The sequence below is a fragment of the Ailuropoda melanoleuca genome, chromosome 3 (assembly GCF_002007445.2).
Source record: "Ailuropoda melanoleuca isolate Jingjing chromosome 3, ASM200744v2, whole genome shotgun sequence".
Classification (NCBI taxonomy): domain Eukaryota; kingdom Metazoa; phylum Chordata; class Mammalia; order Carnivora; family Ursidae; genus Ailuropoda; species Ailuropoda melanoleuca.
Window position 1 is genome coordinate 138,358,940 of NC_048220.1, and position 19,939 is coordinate 138,378,878.

The following is a 19,939-nucleotide window of genomic DNA, read 5'->3' on the forward strand; positions in this document are numbered from 1 at the left end:
TTCTTTTGTTCCTTCTACACCCCAAATCCAAAACCTTCAAAGATCTTCTTCACTCTTTTTTTTTTTTAAGATTTATTTATTTATTTGAAAGAGAGAACACACATGCAGTGGGGGAGCAGCAGAGAGAGGGGGAGAGAGTCTCAAGCAGACTCCACACTGAGTGCAGAGCCGGACGCAGGACTCAATCTCATGACTCCAAAATCATGACTTGAGCTGAAACCAAGAGTCAGACGCTCAACCAGCTGTGCCACCCAGACACCCATTTCTTCACTCTTCTTACCTTTCGTTAAAGTCTCTCCTTCGCTGAATTAATTTAATAACATATATTCACTTTCAACCAGTCTACAAGTTTCACTAAATATATCCACCTAGTTTTATTTTTCCAGTTGATTTCTTGAGTACCCACTTGGCCTTATTGGCAACGTTTCTCTCATGAATATTCTCTACCTCAAAGTCTCTAAGAAACCCAGGGAATCATTCAATCCTGAGAGGTCTGTCATCCCTCCAAATGTCAGACTGGGTTAGAACTGGAGAATGTCATCTTTCCACCTGCACCACAGTTTAAGTAGCCCCAGTGGAGTGGAAGCTCATTCATTGTTGTGATGATGCCCTAGGTGGTTCTGTGGATGCTGTCAGGCCATATACGCGTCTCTGAGTTTGAGAACAGTTGCAGCTCTTCTAGCTCCCAATTCTGAGGTCAGTTTCTAATTCCAGGCATAAAAACACTAGGCCCAGCTCCGGTCCTGAGAGTTCTCAACCCTAGTGATATGCTATGACGAGATCAGCTTCCCCATGAGCTTGTAGGCCCTTGAGTTGGAGTAAAGTAGAAAATGACTGTAATGTGAACAAAAAGCAGAAGGCATTTCAGAACTTGGTCTCTAGAGTTCGAAGAAATAAAAATTATTTAAATAACAAGTCTTAACACGAATAAGAATGAAATTCATAGTTGATATTGGCATCACATGCCCTCTTTGTTAATGGACTGCTATGGCCTCTAAAACAAAAGAATTGAATATACAAGGAACATTTAGTCCATCCAATATTCATTAGCTTCTTTAATGTTACCCCTTCTCTCTGTCCAGATCTCCTAAACGACATCCTTTGTCTCATTCTCTTTGTTGCTTTTGGAGGAAGAATTTCTTTCTTGGCCAAGGCTAAGCCTTTCATCTTAATATTTTCGTTACGTAAGGGAGAAAAAAAAAAACCAACAGAACCTAGGAAATAGCAGTGTTATGATGTATACACAGGGCAATGCATGTACAGCACTTAGCTCTGTGCAGACACATATATTTAACAGATATTTATTGAGCACCTACTATGTGTCAGGACTGCTCTAGATACTAGATATATTGGCAACACAGCAGGAAAAATTTCTGCCTTATATATGGTCCTAGAAATTATGCATGCAATAGTGAGTACTCAATAAAAAATTGTTTCCAATTTTATTTTTATGTTTTATGTTGTTATGTTAATAAAACACAGGATTTTAGATGAAGAAGAGAAACTTCCTTGCTCCTTGAAGACCTTGACATTTACTATGTATTCCTTAGCAAAGCACAGGGGGAAATTCACTTAATTACTTTCTTCGATCATATACACGATGGCAAAGTAAATATTTGTTGAATGGACATTTTAAAAAGGCAACATATTGATACCCATTTTCTTAATAAAGAAAATGTCAGTTCAGTTGAAAAGTCATCATGTAAATAAAACAAACAAGTCACCCAAAGATAGCCATTTGTTTTAATCCTATAATAGTAAACAACATTGAAGAGAACATATAAAAGCTTAAGTATTTGTCTGGTTAGTAGTTCATTTAATATGAGTTTTTAAATATGGCAGAAAGTATGCTTTTACACATCAAGCACAGAGGAAAATTTTTAATTCTTAAAAACCTTCCAGCTTTCAGCTAAGATAGAGGAACAGAGCCTAGCAATACCTTCCCATCTGAAACAACAACACATACAGACAATATGAAACACGGCTTTCAAGATTCTGAACTTTAAGCAGTAAAGAAAGGTGGTTCCTAAGAGACACAAAGCAAATAAGGTGAGCCTAAATTTCCCCAGCTACAACAGTGTAGAAAAGGGGACCCACAGAGTCCAGGGGACTCCCTGCACTGGGGAGACCAACACTGACAGTCCAGGGAGGTAAAAGGGACTAGAATTTATGGGGCAAAATGGAAGAAGGGTGATCACTGCTCAGAAGGAGAACCCTGGAGATCTACGAGGATCCACTTGAGCTCTTCAACTGAGACCTGAGCAGCCTGTGGTTTGTAAGGACCACCAAGGGTCAGGGAAAGAATGGAAGGAAATAGTACCAACCAGGGGCCAGAAACAGGTGCCCAAACCTCCCAGCCACACTGGGAAACCCAGAGTCCATTGGACATTGAGTACTTAGAAGGATCTACCTTGGTAAAGTAGAGTCATTAGCCCTGGGCTAATGCTGTTCTGTCTCCACTATCAAATCTGAAATGCAAGACTCAAGCATATCAGATTGCATCCAAGTAACTGTGCCCTGGAACAGAGCTTAAGATATCTGTAGGAATATGAAGAGAATAATAAGAATAATAAGAGCACAATAAGGTAAAATTCAAAATGTTTTATGTGCAACCAAATATCACCATACATGAGGTGGAGCAGAAATAGGGCCCGTACGGGGGGAAAAGTCAGTCGGTTGAAACTGACCCAGATGCTAGCATTAGCTAATCAGGACATTAAAACAGTTTTGTTTTTTTTTTTTTTTTAATGTGTATTCCCTGTGTTCATAAAGTTGGAGACCCCACGTGTAACTTCTAGAGATGTTTGATTCATCAATGTCTGAGATAAAAATATATTCAACAAGATTAATGGTGGATTAGACATTGCAGAGGAAAAGATTAACTGGACACCAGTGGACACTATTCAAAATGAAACACAGAGGGAGAAAAAAAGAATCTTAAAAATGGGAAAAGAATCCATGAGCTGTGGCACTATTCCAAGTGGCCTAATATATATGTAATTATAGTCATGGAAGGAGGGGAGTTAGTGGGGAAACGATTCAAGCAATTAATGACTAAAAGCTTTCCAAATTTGATGGAAACTAAATCCACAGATCCAGGAAGCCCAGTGAACCCCAAGCATAAGAAACATGAGTAAAACTACAGCAAGGAACATTATAATCAAGTTGTGCAGTGCCAGTGATTAACAGAAAATCTTAAAAGGAGGCAGAGAAAAAAGACACTGTGTAGACAAAGAACCAAATACGTAAGTACCATAGTTTTTTGCCAGAAACAAATGCAAAATGTCTTGCAAAGATGAGGGCAAAATAAAGTGTTGTGAGGTATATAAGCTGAGAGAATTCATCACCAAAAGAAACTATATTCCAAGAAACATTAGAGGAAGTCTCTCAGACAGAAGAATGATGCCAGATGCAAATAGAGATCTACACAAAGTGATGAGCATGAAAATTGAGACTGTGTTTGGAAGGCAGCTTGCATGAGGAAATGTCTCCTGGCACCGCCCTCCATAACTCTGATGTGGAGGAAACAGGCAGTGAGGCCACCGCCTTACACAGGCACACTCAAGGGCAGTGTCTGTCCTAGCAGAAGCTTAAGGTCTGTGACTCGTGACCCAGATTGTGCACTGTCTCGCCGTATTGAACAAATAACAGGCACAAATTGTGCTACTTATAACAGGTGCATATATGCGACTAATGAAAATACTTTAGGTACTACACATAATGAATTTCCGTCTACCTATGAGGAATTCTCTACGATCTTCAAAGATTATGTTTTTAAGGTGATACCAATCCAAAGGTGTATAGCTTGGTTTTCTGTTACGACAGATTCGAGATAAAACATATTATAAAGCCTGGAAATGAAAATCTTCTAGAACTTGCACAGTTTTGTGGAAAGAACTGCCCCCCCCCCCAATGGCAGTAGAACGTTCTGGGAGAAGAAGCAGAGGTTAGGTGCGCAACACGCGTTCTGGCAGAGGTCTTGGTATTTGTTCCTTACAGATAATCTTCGCTGTCCTTCAGAATATGTAAGAATAAAGATGTGAGCTCCCACAACATGCTTCCTTAGTTTTAGCACTTTCAAGGAAACAGTTGAGCTCTCATTTGTAGCATGTTTCCTTTTTTTAATATTTTATTTTTTTATTTGAGAAAGAGAGAGAGGGAGCATGAGTGGGGGGAGGAGCAGAGGGAGAGGGAGAAGCAGACTCCCCGCTGAGCAGAGACCCTGAAGAGGGGCTCCATCCTGGGACCCTGGGATCATGACCTGAGCTGAAGGCAAGTGCTTAACTGACTGAGCCACCCAGGCACACCTTGGAATGTGTTTCTTAATTAGTTCCTCAAAATACTGTTAACAGAAAAGAAATCTGCTCTTGTGGAAGAGAGCAAGGGGATTTTTAATATATGTGGAAGACATACCAGATCCTACTTTTTTAAAGGTATCACCCCAGAGTGTCTCAGGGTAGCAAATACAATAAACTCCTCTTTCCTGGGAAGACAAATCTCTGCAATGTTGGGAGTTTTCATTCTCCCACACTGACCTGTATTTTCAGTATTTTCCAGCATTTTTGTTTTCCCATACCCCAAACCTGACTGTGCAGATAATTTATTTTTTTAAAGAAATCAAGTGTAATTTGATTACGTTGTAAGAACTTCTTCTGAAATTTTTAGTTAAAATACATGCTTTGCTATAATTACATTTATTAAAAAACTTAAGTGCATGGGAAAATAAAACCGAAAGATTAAAATGTGGTACAAACGTCCTATAATTGGAACAGCTAAGATACTTGACATACTGATTGAATTATTTTTCATTAAAGTTGATCCTTTAACCATGGATTTCAGGCAGATTTGTAGAAGCATTCTTCATTGGTTTAATTGGGGCTTTTTTTTTTTTTTAAGGCGATACAGCAAATATCTCAAAGGATATTCACTTAGTAATTAGGCTATAAAGGATCAGTATCATTCTCATTTGGCTGGAATTTAAAGCCTACAGAAGTATAAGTTTAAGCATGATTTCTCTTCAGTCTACAATGTGTAATAAGTAATATTAGGATCGAATTAGTACAGAGAGGCAGCTAGAAGGCCAATAGGGAATAAACACAGTACTCCAAATGATAGAAAAACGCTTTCTTTTAACATTTTACTGACTGTTACAATTTTAAGAGCAGGAGAATTAACAGCTGTTGGGTGCTGGCTATCTGCCAAACAATAGCTCAGGCTAATTTGTCATGGTCAGTGTCTCATTGAATCCTCACCCCAACTCTGGGAAAAAAGTATTGTCAACCCATTTTACAGATGATGAAGTTGATATTTAGAAAGATTAAATAACTTATCGCAGGCCCTGCATCCAGTGGGCCCCAGGACTATGATACATACTCAGGTCTGTCTGAACCGCAGATCCTTGTTTGATTTCACAACGGCATCCCCTGCTTTGCAAATCTGACATCTTGGCAAATCTCATTTTTTCCCCTTGACCATCATGTCATTTTGATATGAATTCCACTTTGCAGATAGATGATAGAATTCATCTTTTTGGTGGCTTTATTTCAGGAATTACAGTTTGAGAGATTGACCCGAGAGCTGGAGGCAGAACGCCAGATCGTCGCCAGCCAACTGGAGCGATGCAAGCTTGGATCAGAGACGGGCAGCATGAGCAGCGTCAGGTACCGGGCAGAATGCCTCCTTACGCTTCTGTGCTTGGAGCCGCCAGGGATAGTAAACTGGGCTGTTTATCTTCTCCTTACAAACCTGGCAGGGGAATTGGAAGATTCATTGAGACGTTGGAAGGGAATTGTAACCAATCTGATTTAAGATGTTCAAAAGGTGTCCGAAATGGCCTGATTTGTACTTTTTACAAAATTAACACCTGCCCCGAATGCAAATTACGCATAATTTTACACAAAGGAAGGCTTTGCATTGAGTCAACTCTCTGGAAATCAGGAGATGGCATATCGCAGTCTCTCAGTTTGGTCTTTTTTTTTTTTTTTTTTTACTGATCCAGAGTGGCCGGTTCCTGAAGTGAGAGAACATTTCGATGTAACCTCTATTGTTTGCTAACATATGATGCTAAGTTGCAAAATTGTACCTCAGATATCAACCACAGTGCAATTCTCCTGTGTAAAAATATTTCAAATTCATAGGTAGAATAAGTATTCAATTAGGGGTTCGTTTGAGGTTCTGAAATGTTTAAAAACAAAACATAGTCACTTGACCATGAAATAAATTATCCACCGTAGGGCCATGTTTTCATGTTTAAAAATATGTGTGTGTNTTTTCATGTTTAAAAATGTGTGTGTGTGTGTGTGTGTGTGTGTGTATGAATATGAGTATGTGATATGTGTGTGTGTGTGTGTGTGTGTGTGTGTGAAAGAAACAAAGTTCTACAAGACAGCTTTCATCTCTCAGTAATGTACTGTACTTTCCTGTTACCCTGTGCTACAATGTGTTTTTGAGATTCTGCATTTTTAGGGAGGTGTCTTCATTAAGGAAACAATTCCTGTGGCGAATCCACACCAACATGATAGTGACTTAATACAGAGCTGTTTGTGTCTCATTCATGCAACAGGTAGAGGCAGTGGGTGATAGTCAGGGGGCTGCTTCTCTGCTTTCCTACAATTTAAAGGACCCAGCTTTCTCTCTTGAGAGCTTTGCCATTCCCTATGACCTCATTCTCAATTGCATTGTCAGTTGCATCACTGCCCACGATCCATTGGTGAAAACCAACCTCGTGGCCTCTCATAGAGGGAAGTTGGGCAGGATTCCTCCTCCTGGTGCCTCTGGCCACTCTGCTCAGATAGGAGCCTGAGTCTGGTGATCTCTTAGCCACCTGCTGTGACAAAAGAATTAAAATGTCCTTGTTTCTATTGCTCTAAAATATTTTATCCTTGTAAGAGTACATTTGTAGTCAGAATGTTTCCTGTTCGAGTCATTTGCCATCAGTCTTTTAACATTGTTCTTTTTTGTTGTTGTTTAACAATGGTAAATCTACATGGATATCATTGTACTCTTGTTAGACTAGCTTACTTGGAAGGAATATCATTTTCTATTGCAAAACATTATCTTGGGCCTGTGGGAGCATAGCCACCTCTGCATCAAAGTACCTAGGTTATAAGTAGCTGCAAATAGGTACATTGTGATTCCTCAAACAGACTTGCCAAACACCCAAATTAACCAAAGCAGAATGGACCAAAAAAAAAAAAAGAAAAGTGAATTGTGTTTACTTGAAATTGTTTTCAGAAGGTTGAGTGGTTGAAGATGGTGAGACTAAGGTAAGAAGAAAAATAATGTTTATAAATGTGCATTTGATACAGTATATGTGGTGTACATATTTGAAGAGCTTTTTTTTTCCTTCTTCAAATTTTTATTTAAATTCTAGTTAGTTAACATATAGTGGAATACTGCCTTCAGGAGTAGAATTCAGTGATTCATCACTTACATATAACACCCAGTGCTCATCACAAGTGCCCTCCCTTACTATATGTTGGCTAATTGAACATACATTTTTTTTTGAAGAAAAAGTATTAATAATTTGTAATAATCAAATTGCAACTACATTTTGGAACAAAAACTGTGCAAATTGTGTCTTGAATTCTTTTGTACTCCAAGGCACAGATTATACATCTTTTTTCCCCCCATCTGATTCTTTTTTTTATTTGAAGAGCTTTTGGTTAAAGGTGGGTCTTTTTTTTCTACTTCCTGAGAAGCTAAGACTGTCAGGTTCCTAGGTCCATACACACCACTGAATTGACATCTGTTTTAGTTTGAAACTCATTGATTCCCTATTGGTCAGATTACCTTTTCAATTCATTTTTCTGCCTTTCTGTGTGATATTTTTACATACTGGACATCTTTTATTTCATTTCATCCCCCCACCAGCCCCAGGTAGGCACAGGTCTAGTGGGCCATGGTGTATGCTGTGCCTCAATTCCCAGCTTCTGATTGGATCAGAAACAGATAATCTGATTCATTCAGTGGCCGACCTGTAAGAAATCAGTCTTACTCTTGAGAAGAAGTAAGTGGCCCCAAATCGGTGACATCTGATGGGAGGCGGTGGGGGATGGTGGCTGAGTGGGTTATAAGCCAGTGGAGGGATCTGTGGTGACAGAAAGTAGACCCACAGAGAGACCATATTGTTCCTGAAAGGCAAACAAACATTTCAGAGGTTGCATCAATGAGACTACATTTCCAATTCCTAAAAACTTTCTGCCTCCCTCATTTGATTTGATTGAATTGATTTCTTTTCTTAGGTCCAAGGTAACTTGAATGGAACACCTGTTGAACTACTGAAGTAGACAGAAAAATTATCCCCTGACAACTTTTGATTTTTTATACTATATCCTGTATCCCTGGCTCTTAGCCCATGATACACAAGCAATAATCCTGTGTAAAAAATGTATTAAATGGTAGTGTTAAGTGCAGATGACATTACCTAATTATTTCTCCTTGCCAGATAGCTATGTAATGTCAGTTTTCATTAAGCCTGATTATTTTGTATATTGGAAATCTCTAATGTATGAATCTGCACTTGAATAATACAAGCAATTTACTGATAATTCACTGGAGGAAAGTCTAATACATAGCTTCCACTGTTCCTTTTTTATCATAACCTAGTTGTTAGCTCGGCTTCAGAAAAGCTCCTTTGGAAATTCAAGTCTTTATTAAGCATGATAGACTAACCTAGTTAGCACATCAAAAAGAATATTTTTTTAAAAAATTTAAAAATAGAATATAAACAATTTGTTTGAAAAAGGAGAACAGGTAAAGAAGTCTTTGACAATTTAGATGTTGTTTCCTACTTCTTAGGGATACTAGGGAGGGGTAAGAGAATTTCTTAGAGGAAATGAAACAAAATCAAGTATCTTTCAGGCTTTTTATGTAAGTGGTAAAAATGACTAGTAAATACAGTTTGGTATTTTCCTGCCTTTTATTGATGATAGGAAGTTCTCCATCTGATTCCTAAGACCTTCCTCCTGCTCATCACATTGATAGTTGAAACTCTTTGAAAAACTTTTATTAGTATGCATTCGTACCATTCAACATTATAGTAGTCAATTGAAGGATTCAGGAGAACACTGAGAAGTTGGAGAAGGGGAGGCTGGAGCTAATCTGTTGTTAGAGCTCGTCATCTCCTGCTTCTAGGCAGCGAGGGCATAAGTAGCTACAAATAAGAACATGGTGATCTCTCCAACTCTTCACAGACTTTGCTAACCATCCACATGGGTACCGAAGCTTCCAGAATTCAGATCAATGACCGGTTAAGTGTTATTATTCTTCTACAGAGGAAATATTGGTGCTTCTTACTGCAACTACAGATCCACCATGTGTGTACCTTATATCCTTCCTGTCTTGGCTTTCCTCACTGTTTCCAGCCCAATCATTTCCAAGCTGTTGGAACCTGCTCCCTTCCCTCAGAACCAGCCAGACCTGAGTCAGGAGCATTACTTGTACAGATGATACCCTTTATTTGTTAGTAGCTTACTCTCACCCCCTGGCCAGCTGTGATTACTTGGCTCATGCCCATCCTTCAGGTCACGGCCTGTCAATGATCTTGGTCTGGCAGCCCTATGAGCCATCCATTCCCTATGCGGCTGGGGGCCATGCATTGCTCTTCTCAGTCCCATGGTCTAGGGACTTGCATATACCTATGTCCATGCCATATTCTCCACAGGCTGTAGTAACAACATTCTAGCTCATCCTTCTGCCTGCAGTCTGCCCAAGTCTGTCCCTCATGTGGGGTGTGATTGAGCTGCCTAATACATAGATCAGAACCATGTCCCTGAAGGACTCTTTCCCACTTCCATAAACACACCAGTCTTTCCCATCTCAGGGCTCTGACCATGTTATCCCTTCTATCTAGAATGTCTTCCTTCTTTCACCTGGTCACCTCCTCCTGTGGAAACAGTTACCCAGTGAGGGCTCACATCCTTCTGAATGTCTTCTTGATCAGTCCAAATTGGCCCAGGTGTCCCCATATTTGGGGGTCATTAGAACTTATCAAAGCACTGGGGATGAGACTGTATTGACCCTTCTAGGAGTTCCCTGCCACAGAATGTTTAACCTTCACTCGAAGAATGTGTGGGGATTTTCTTGAGTGCTACTGAAACTTTAAGACATTGAAATAGATGATTAATCATATTCCTGATTCCCATGGGCAGCAAGAATATGATGGGGGAGATCTTGAGCTCAAATCACAGTTGGACCTATGTTACGGACTCTTAGAAACCTGACTGTCGGAAACCATGATGATGATGATGGTGGTGGTGGTGATGATTTACAATGATCTAGAGCTCAGAAACAAAGGAAGTCAAAAATCCAAAGCTAGATAGATTTGACATGTAAGAAATTTTCCATTGCTAGCTTTAAAGATGGAAGAGCTGTGTGACTGGCAATGCTCATGGCTTCTAGGTGCTAAGAATGATCCCTGACTGACAGCAGCAAGAAGAGGATCTCAGTGCTATAACCAAAAGGAATCAAATTCAGCTCATAGCTTGAATGAACTTGAAGCAGATTATTCCCTAGAACCTCAGCAAAGGAAAGTAGCCCAGCAGAAACTTGTATGACCCTGAACAGAGAACCCAACCATGCCACACACCTGAATTTTGCAACACTTACAAAAAATGTTAGCTAAAAAATAGACGTTGTTTTAAGCTGCTTAGTTGGGGATAATCAGTTATGCAGTAATTGAAAAATATACAAGGCCTTCCAATTGGTTGTGCTACATGTATATTACAATAAGCTGAATTATGAAAGGTTTTAGAAAAAATAAGTCTTATTCTGTGCCTGTCAGTATTTCATTCAAAAGTTTAATGTGTATAGCCCATTTTATTTTAATTTTTTTTTCATACATGTATGCGTTTGGATTCACCTGTCACAGTAATCTGTGGCTTTGATTCTGAGACGTAGAGGTGTTTGAATGTGGAGTCATTATTTACTGTGGAATAGGACTCCCAAATAAACCAATCATCGTTAGCCTCACCATTTTTATAACCTAGATACCCAAGACTCTGATTGGAGTTATAGAAATGTAAAAAGACAGAATGTCATACATATAAAAATTGCTTGCTCCGTATAAGAAGATGCTCTTTCTTCCCCATAGATGAACTTTTGAATTTCTTGCAAACACGTTTTCACGAAAGCCTGCCATTTTTTGGAGAGTAGATGCAAAAGGAATTAATGTTGTACATGTTACCAAAGGTCATTCTCTTTATTAACTAACTCCTGTGAGCTGAAATGCCAACAATTCTATAAGTGGAGTGTAAAAATCTTGTCCACACTTACAAAGAAGTCAGGCTTATCTTAGAGAAAATGCTGATTTCTGGTTAAATTAGTTAGAGGTGAAGAAACATTAGTCAAGTAGTCACATACCTTTTGTCAGAATGAAATGTATTTATTTAAAAGCATGATCCCTGAACTTTCTTAAGGAAATAAATCATATATGAATATAATTATAAGCAAAATGTGCATTTTTTCATTATCCTGCAGGATATGATATTTAAATAAGTAGTTCCATTTATAGTGTTAAGATAAAAAAGGAATAAATTTGCCAAAATATTTCATTTTAGAAATCATATAGCTTAAATAATTAAATAATTACTTCAAAATGTTTTTCAAATGAATTTTTTTATTATGTAGATATTTCTACATATACACATATTCCCAAAGGAAGTCATTTAGCCCAACGTAAAAATCACTCAAAGCCATAGGATTCTAGATTCTTAACACTGGTGAATACATGTTTGCTAGCAGGGGGGAAAAATAATAATATTGAATTACTTTTAAGTGTTTTTTTTTAAATTTTATTTTTTCATTAATATCATTTGTGTTAGTTTCCATACTAGGAAATAAGCATGTCTCACGTGGCTGAAGTACCACTCCTCCAATAAAGTCTGGTGATTTATTTGAACAGGACATTTAATTTATTGAGTTGGTAATCAGAATTAGCATTTCAGTGGTATTTTCTAATTTTTTAGAATGTCTTCCTCATATGAAAAGAGAAAAAAAATACAGGGACTATAGACATTTTTGAGGTTTTTCTTTTTCATTGGTAATTTCTTAAAAACAAAAAAAAAAGTATTTTTGTTTCCTTCCAAACTAAATTCCAGAGCAGAAATCTACCTCGAAAATGCTCCCAATTTTCTCAAGTTCCTTTGTGAACCCTTGTACTTTTCTTAATCCTTGTACTACCATCTTTCCCCTTAACCTATTTTTTCCCCAATTTCCTAGCCTTGCCTTTTAATGCTAACATTATTCCTTTAGGATTTCCTATTATAGTCTCTTCCCCCCCCCCAAAATAAATTAAGAAGAATATTCTAGACCACTTTCTGTGCCCTCAGGAATCACCTCCATGCAGTACCATCACATTTCTGCTCAGTTCTCTACTCCAGAAAGGGCAGAACATTTACAGTTGTTGCTGGTTTAACGGGGAAGCACTTACCCCTCTTTTTCTCTTAGTTGGCAGCCCTCTGAGCCTTTCCCATTCTTTCCTAGAGTCCAAGTTCACTGTGCTGAACCACCTCCAGACAGTCCCCAGTGTCCTGTGAATTCCTGATCCTGTAAGACAATTTACAAGGTGAATTAAAGCTACTGCCCCCTCCTCACCTGCCCTGAGACTTTGCTGAGCCTTCTCAGCCACGAGAAGCAGAAGGAGGTGCTGTTCTTCCTCGTTCCTCCACTAGCCTCTAGGTAATTCCTGAAGGGCAAGGGCTGGGAGGACATGCCAAGGCCTTGGCCAGCACATCTAACCGGTCAGTCAATACTGAATGAAGAAGGGAAGGAGAGGATATGTAGTATTTCTCTTACTGTTCTTATTTTCATTGCTCTTGTTTTGGGAAAATCATCAGTCTTATTAATCTGTAAGGATTTCTATTTCTGTATATTCCAAAATACACACACACACACACACACACACACCATATCAAATAGTTTATATTGTATCTGACCGTACCAGATCAGAATATCACATTTCAGTATTCATTCTAGCTGGTTTTCACATTAAAATAGTACGCCGTACTCTAGGGCCTGTGGGTTTGATGTACTCTATGCATGGTGTTAGGGTTGACTTAGTCTCATGCTTTTACTCTGATCTCAGGAAGATGATGGTAACAGTGATAACTTTAATAATATTAATGGTAGTATTTGTTGAGCAGTTTTTATAGACCAGGCAGGCATGGAAATGATTTACATAGATCATGCTATTTACTTTGAGTTAACCCTATGAGGTAAGTCTTATGATATCTTTTTGTAAATAACAACACTGAGATTCAGAGAGGGAAATTCACTTTCCCAACATCCAATAGCCAGGACCAGACACTGATTTTTGAACCCAGGTATCTTTACTCCCCAAGTACACATGTTAATACACCTCACTGTTACTCAGTCTTAAATTATGTTATAAATTATGTTGTTATTCAGTCTTAAATTATGTTATGAATTATGCATGTTGTAAATAACTATCTAAATGTCTCCAGTCCATTTCATCCTAGGGATACAAACATTTTGGACTGATTTTGTGCTTATTTTTTCTCTACCCCCCACCCCCACCGCCGTGATTACAGCTATTTTGAATTCGTTCATCTGAATGTATTTTTGAGATTCATTTTTACACAAATGAGGTAAAGAGTGTTAATCGTGTATGTTATTATTGCTTTTAATTATATCCAGACTGTTTAGCATTCTCTTGCAAATTGACAATGGACAAATTATACTAATATTTATGTTTATAAAATGCTAGTTATATTGTCTTACTCTTTCAGTCTTTCTATAGCAGAATGCTATAGACTGCGTAGCTCATAAACACCATAAATTTATTTCTCATGCTTCTGGAGGCTGGGAACTCCAAGGTCAAGGGCACTAGCAAATTTGGTATCTGATGAGGACCTGCTTCTTGGTTCATAGCTTTCTTTGTGCTGTGTTCTCACTTGGCAGCAGGGGTGGGGGGGCTCTCTGAGGCCTCCTTTATAAAGGCATGAATTCCATTCATGAAAGCTCCACCCCCATAACCTAATCACATCCCAGAGGCCCCACTTCCAAATACCATCACAGAGAGGATTAGATTTCAACATATAACATGAAATTGGGAGGGACATGAACATTCAGTCTACAGCACATACTAAACACAGTTTTCTAGATTTCTGTGGGATAACAAATAGCTGGCTATACTGAGGATTTAATAGAAAGGGTTTTGTACATAATATTTATAATTATTTACTATATTTCTTATAGCAACTACCATATTTAACACTTTTGAATCAATTTTGAAGCCTGACTTCTTTCCAAAATGACATATCAAAAAATGAATATTAACTTTACATTTAAAAACAATATCCCAGGAGCGCCTGTGGGTGGGTCAGTTGGTTAAGCATCTGCCTTCGGATTAGGTCATGATCCCAGGGTTCTGGGGTCCTGGGATCCTTGGGTTGGGCTCCCTGCTCAGCGGAGACTCTGCTTCTGCCTCTCCCTCTGCCCTTCCCCTTCTCTCTCTTCCTCTCTCTCAATAAATAAAGTCTTTAAAAACAAAAACAATATACCAAATTTTATTTAGAGGTTTTGCATTGTAAAAGATATTTGGGAAAAAGAATTAATTTTAAAATTTAATATTCTGATTGGTATAGAACTGGAACTATTTATAAATTTAGTCTAGAATATTCTTTGTATTTTCTGTCATCCTTAGCATTTTTTTAACTCATGAATCTGAAAGGTGAAATTGATAGTTTCATGGTTTAGAGCTAAATTTCATCATTGTGTTTTTAGATACTGCCTAGGTTTGCTAATTTCTTTGAATTTCATGTTTTTAAAAATCTACAATAGTGGGGCTAACGCTTTTCGGTAGTTTTGCGAAGGTTAATGAGAAATGTAAGTAAATGAGAAATGTAAGTAAAACAACATCACTTCACACATTGTTACTGGCAAGTCCTATATATTTTTCCTTCTTGATGAATAAGCAGGTAATCTTCTTTGTTGAGTCTCTTTCCTAATTCTTCTACCAAAGCTAGTAGAATGGTTCCTCGTACTATGGGCTAAAGCAATGTGTCAGGCTAGCACCACGTTTGTCTCCTTCATTTCATAGGCTAGACAGCCACACAGAGATTGACACGATGGAGTGGAAGAAACCTTTCACACGGCGCACCTTACTATGTCTCTGCACCTAGTGCTGGAGCTGGGGCTGAGACTTTGGATATTATGTGGCTGTAAAATGAAGAGCAATAATGCAGTGATTACACGTAGGACAGGAAATGTTCCCTAAGTTAAGATCTAGAAGCCAGTGACTCTTTGAATGGATATTTTTCAGACAGGGAGCAGCGAGAGATGAATGCATTGACCAAGATATGCAAGCTGAGTACTTTCTCTGGTTGTGTAAATATGATGAGAAGTAGGAGGGCCCGTTGATGAAGGTATTGGCGTGTCCTTCTGCCTTTGCTCAGATGCTGTGTTCAGGAGCTTTTACCAACATTTTTNATGCAAGCTGAGTACTTTCTCTGGTTGTGTAAATATGATGAGAAGTAGGAGGCCCCTTGATGAAGGTATTGGCGTGTCCTTCTGCCTTTGCTCAGATGCTGTGTTCAGGAGCTTTTACCAACATTTTTTTATATTTATATTGGTTTATGCTCTTTTCAGAGGAGTGGAAACCAATGATATTTCAGGTGACAAAACAACAATGAACATTCGATTCACTTAAGAAGAAGGAAGTTCAGTGGTCATCACTGGGATGGCAGCAGCTCGCGGCACACCATGAACATTGTATGTTCAGATTTTTAGGATGGAAAGGCAGTGGAGAGATAGCAGGAAAAGTGTTGTAGTGTGTGTGAGGGGATTGATGGTCTTGGCACCAACACACTCAGGAGTTGCCTCAGGGCAAGTCGTTTGGGTTTTCTGGGCGTCCATTTCCTCACCTGTAAAATAGGAAACATTGAGTTTGTTCCTCCTCTTCACTCTTGTGCTCTTCATCTCATTGGCACCTTTCATTGTGGGTGGTGAGTCACATCGGACTATTTTAAGATGGTGACACTATGTGAACTTGGGTAACAAATCTAATTAAGTAATGAGGATAGCAAGATGTTACCAGATAGACTTGGTGCTTCAGAGGAAGGCAGATAGATGTCTGTATGTTCTTCTAAATAGTTTTTTCATTATAAGAATTTCCAGTTAGGCCAAGGCATTGATTTTATATTTGGGAAAGCACAGTCTAAAACAAATGTGTCCGGTCTAGTTTGGCTAAAAACTGGGGTGAAACTATGGAACGAGAACGGAGTGTCTCACACTGAGAGGGCATGGGGNCAAATGTGTCCGTATATAATGTCTAACCTGCCTCAGATGCTCTTGATGTTTTCTAGTTTGGCTAAAAACTGGGGTGAAACTATGGAACGAGAACGGAGTGTCTCACACTGAGAGGGCATGGGGAGTGGGCCTTTTAAGAAACAATCATTGGTCCCATGGAAAAAAGTGCTTATGAGGTAATTCTAAGGGCCTAACAAGTTAGTAAGTGCTCCTTGTGCTTCAAATATGAGTAAGACAAGGCTCTTGGCCTCCAGGGGTTTACTCTCAAAAACAAAAGCATATAAGTAGGTGAAACGTGATAAGATATGTTGGTGCTGTGAAGAGAACAGGAGGTAGCAGTGGGGATAGTTTTACAGTGTAGGAAGAATGTGAAACGGTGGCTGGAAATAAAATCAGGTAAAGGCACTCGTCAGAGGTAAAGTGCAACGTCAGAAAGTCAGGAGTGTGAACTTGGAATCTGTGTGGTTGGAGCAGTGAGGCCATGGCCTAGATGGGTGTTGGATGAGGATGCCAGACTGAATGACCATTCTGTGAGCGGTCGTATAATAGGTCAGGGTAGAGACTATAGGTTGAGTTGTCAGCACGGAAGACAGCTTTGTCCAAGGAAGTGATTGCATCATTTTTGGTTCTGCCAGCTGCATGGAGAACAGTTTGAAGCCTGTGGAGGCTGACGATAGCAGCACAAGTTAGAGATGACTTGTCTGGGAGATAAGTCATGAAACTTAATCCAAGGTCATGAGCACATATAGTGACGTCAGAGTTGGGAGGGTCTGGGGACTCACTTGTGTTGTCAAAGGAGACAGAATAGAATTGTGAAATTATTATTATTATTTTTTTTAAATGTGAACATTTGGTAGGCTAAACCAGTGCTGAGCTTAGCTTCTATTGCGAGCACTGCCCATTTTCAACAAGGAATCTTTGATTTTTTTATTTCGTGGAATGTGAATGTATCCTAATTCCTCTTTATGCAGGAGAAACTATCATAGAATTTTGAATTTAAGAGATTGCTGTGTTAGCAGCAGGCAGCAAAGATGTTGCCTCTTTGTTGACAGTAAAGCTGCTTTCATACGCCCCAGTCTTCTCAAACATCCGTGTGGTTAGTACCTCAAGAGCTGAGGAAGTTTAAAAAATTGTTACACATCGTGGCTTAGTCTTATGCACTTATTTGAGAATGTAACTCTCAGCAAGATTTTATTGAAAAGATCTGTCTAAGGAATTGACTGCCATCTTTACTCAACATTTAGCAATTAACCTTTTCTCTCTAATGTGTGAATGACGGGACCCACCTGTTGAGACTCTGTCATTTTGACACTCTTCATTTATGGTAAAGAGTTTCATTCTGGGGGCGCCTGGGTGGCACAGCGGTTAAGCGGCTGCCTTCAGCTCAGGGCGTGATCCCGACGTTCTGGGATCGAGCCCCACGTCAGGCTCCTCCGCTATGAGCCTGCTTCTTCTTCTCCCACTCCCCCTGCTTGTGTCCCCTCTCTCGCTGGCTGTCTCTATCTCTGTCAAATAAATAAATAAAATCTTTAAAAAAAAAAAAAAAGAGTTTCATTCTGTCATTTGAAACCCATGTGTTCCTGTCATATCGTAAATGCCCAATAAAATTGAAGCTCTCATCGAAGCGGGTGGCCTAGGGTGGTGGTTCACGCCGTGGAGTTTGGAACCAGTAAGGTTTGGATTGGGATCTCAGCTCTGTCTATAGCGACCTGTGTTACAGTGGGAAATGTCCTCTAGATGCTCCATGTCTCTATATGTAAACTGGGGAGAATAATACTTAGAAGTTTGTAGTAAGGATTAAATATGAAAATGTATTTAAAGCAATTAGTGTAGTGTTTGTCACTGAATGAGTATTCAATATGTGAGGGCTCGTTCTCTTCTTATTAATTTATTAATTTACATAAGTATTGCAGTTACGACTCACTTGTCACATACACAAATAAGAAATGTCCGTGTTTTTATAGAGAAATGTTATTTGTTTATGCCTTCTCTTCTTTTTCGTTTACTTAGGGGGCGATTATAATAATACCAAATTCACTGCAAACAGTATTCTAACAGCTGTCAGTCTCTGCCAGGGAACACCACGGTAAAGTGATGTTCTTACATTAATGTGCGAGTGATATGTATGTGATAATATGACCATAATGCACTGAGATATCACACTGTTCAGGATGTAGCCTCATCACCATTGGAGACTGTATTTGCCCTCAGGTGGACAGTTGCTCAAGGTCACTATAATTTTGAGCACCTGTATTCTACTATTTATGAACTTTGCTTAATACCTTTGTAACCTGGTACAAGAAGAGATGGTGAGAATAGAAAAAATCCTTGATGTTACCTAAACACTGGAATTGTTAGCATTTTATTAAAGCATTGAGGGTCTTTAAGGGATTGTGGAAGCTAATGATGTCCCTCTGAGACATGTGTCTGAAAGCTGAAATCTGTCTGTCTGGTTGCTAATTCAGAGAAGAATTGCCCATGGCCATGTGGGTAGGTTGCTAGAGTCAACAAAATAAGGACAACTGTATAGGGACATGAATTTGTGAAGTTGTCTGTTATGAAATAATGGAGCTCACGATCTCATTCCATCCATCCATTCATCCATCCTTCCATTCATTACACATAAATTGTGGACCTAATGTATGTCACACAATGTAATAGACACTAAGAGTATAGCCCTGGATGAGGAGAGCAAATTGCCTGTTGTTAGATAGCCTCTCGTCTTCATACTGCCTGAAGGATGTAACTTTACTTGGTAGGGAGAATAACCAGATCATTGCCGGGTTAAAATTGCTCTCCTTAGTGTCTATAACAAAATGTATATCAAACTCACCTTTATGTACGCGATCGACCATTTAGCACTAGGATAGCACAGCAAATGCAAGATCCAAATTCAAGAGAGAGAATTAAGTTTGCTCGATTCTATTTAAATTACTCTTTGGGATGAGGGATGCAGAGGTGTATTTTAAGCTTAAACCTGACCATTTCAAACCCTTATTATATTTGGATAATGAAATAGCATTCCAGAGGGAGAAAATTAATCAGAACTTCGTTTCGTGTGCAATTCACAGAGTCAGAACAAAGGAATAATAAACTAATGAAGAAATAAAGCTCCATAGAATATTTTAAAGTTTTTAAATAAATATTAAAAACTTTATAAAAGGGAATTTTAAGAAATAAGATATAAAGGAACTGGTAGTGTTTCTGTCAAGGGATTTGATTCGTCATTTTTCACAGAAGTTTTAACTTGGATTATTATTCCCAGGGAGAATTCTTTCATTTTCAGTGAGAAAAGTTAAAAAAAAAAAACAAAAAACTAAAAACTCTGAGATGCTAATTGAGCACAATGATAAGATACTTCCAAATGGAAGTATTCTGTTAAAATGGAGTGATGGCCTATTTTTAAATAGTTATCATTTTTTTTTTACAGATTTATTCATTTATTTGGGGGAGAGAGAATGAGCATGTGTGAGCGGAGGGAGGGGCGGGGGGGAGTTCCAGAGTAGACTACCCGTTGATTGGGGAGCCCAACACAGGGTTTGATCCCAGAACCCTGAGATCATGGCCTTAGCTGAAATCAAGAGTCGGCCACTTAACCGACTGAGCCACCCAGGTGCCCCAAAAGTTACCAATTTATAAACAGAAATTTAGTCATGAAATGAAGTTTTTT

General features: G+C 38.8%; 1 protein-coding gene across 1 annotated transcript in view; it reads left to right on the forward strand.

Annotated features, from left to right (window-relative positions):
* The window catches only part of CTNND2 (catenin delta 2), a 966,176-nt gene that overhangs the window by 357,339 nt on the left and 588,898 nt on the right, over nt 1-19,939 (forward strand). The window contains exon 3 of the mRNA XM_034657085.1: nt 5,548-5,660. Coding sequence (XP_034512976.1) covers nt 5,548-5,660 — 113 coding nt within the window. The remainder of the gene's footprint in view (nt 1-5,547; nt 5,661-19,939) is intronic.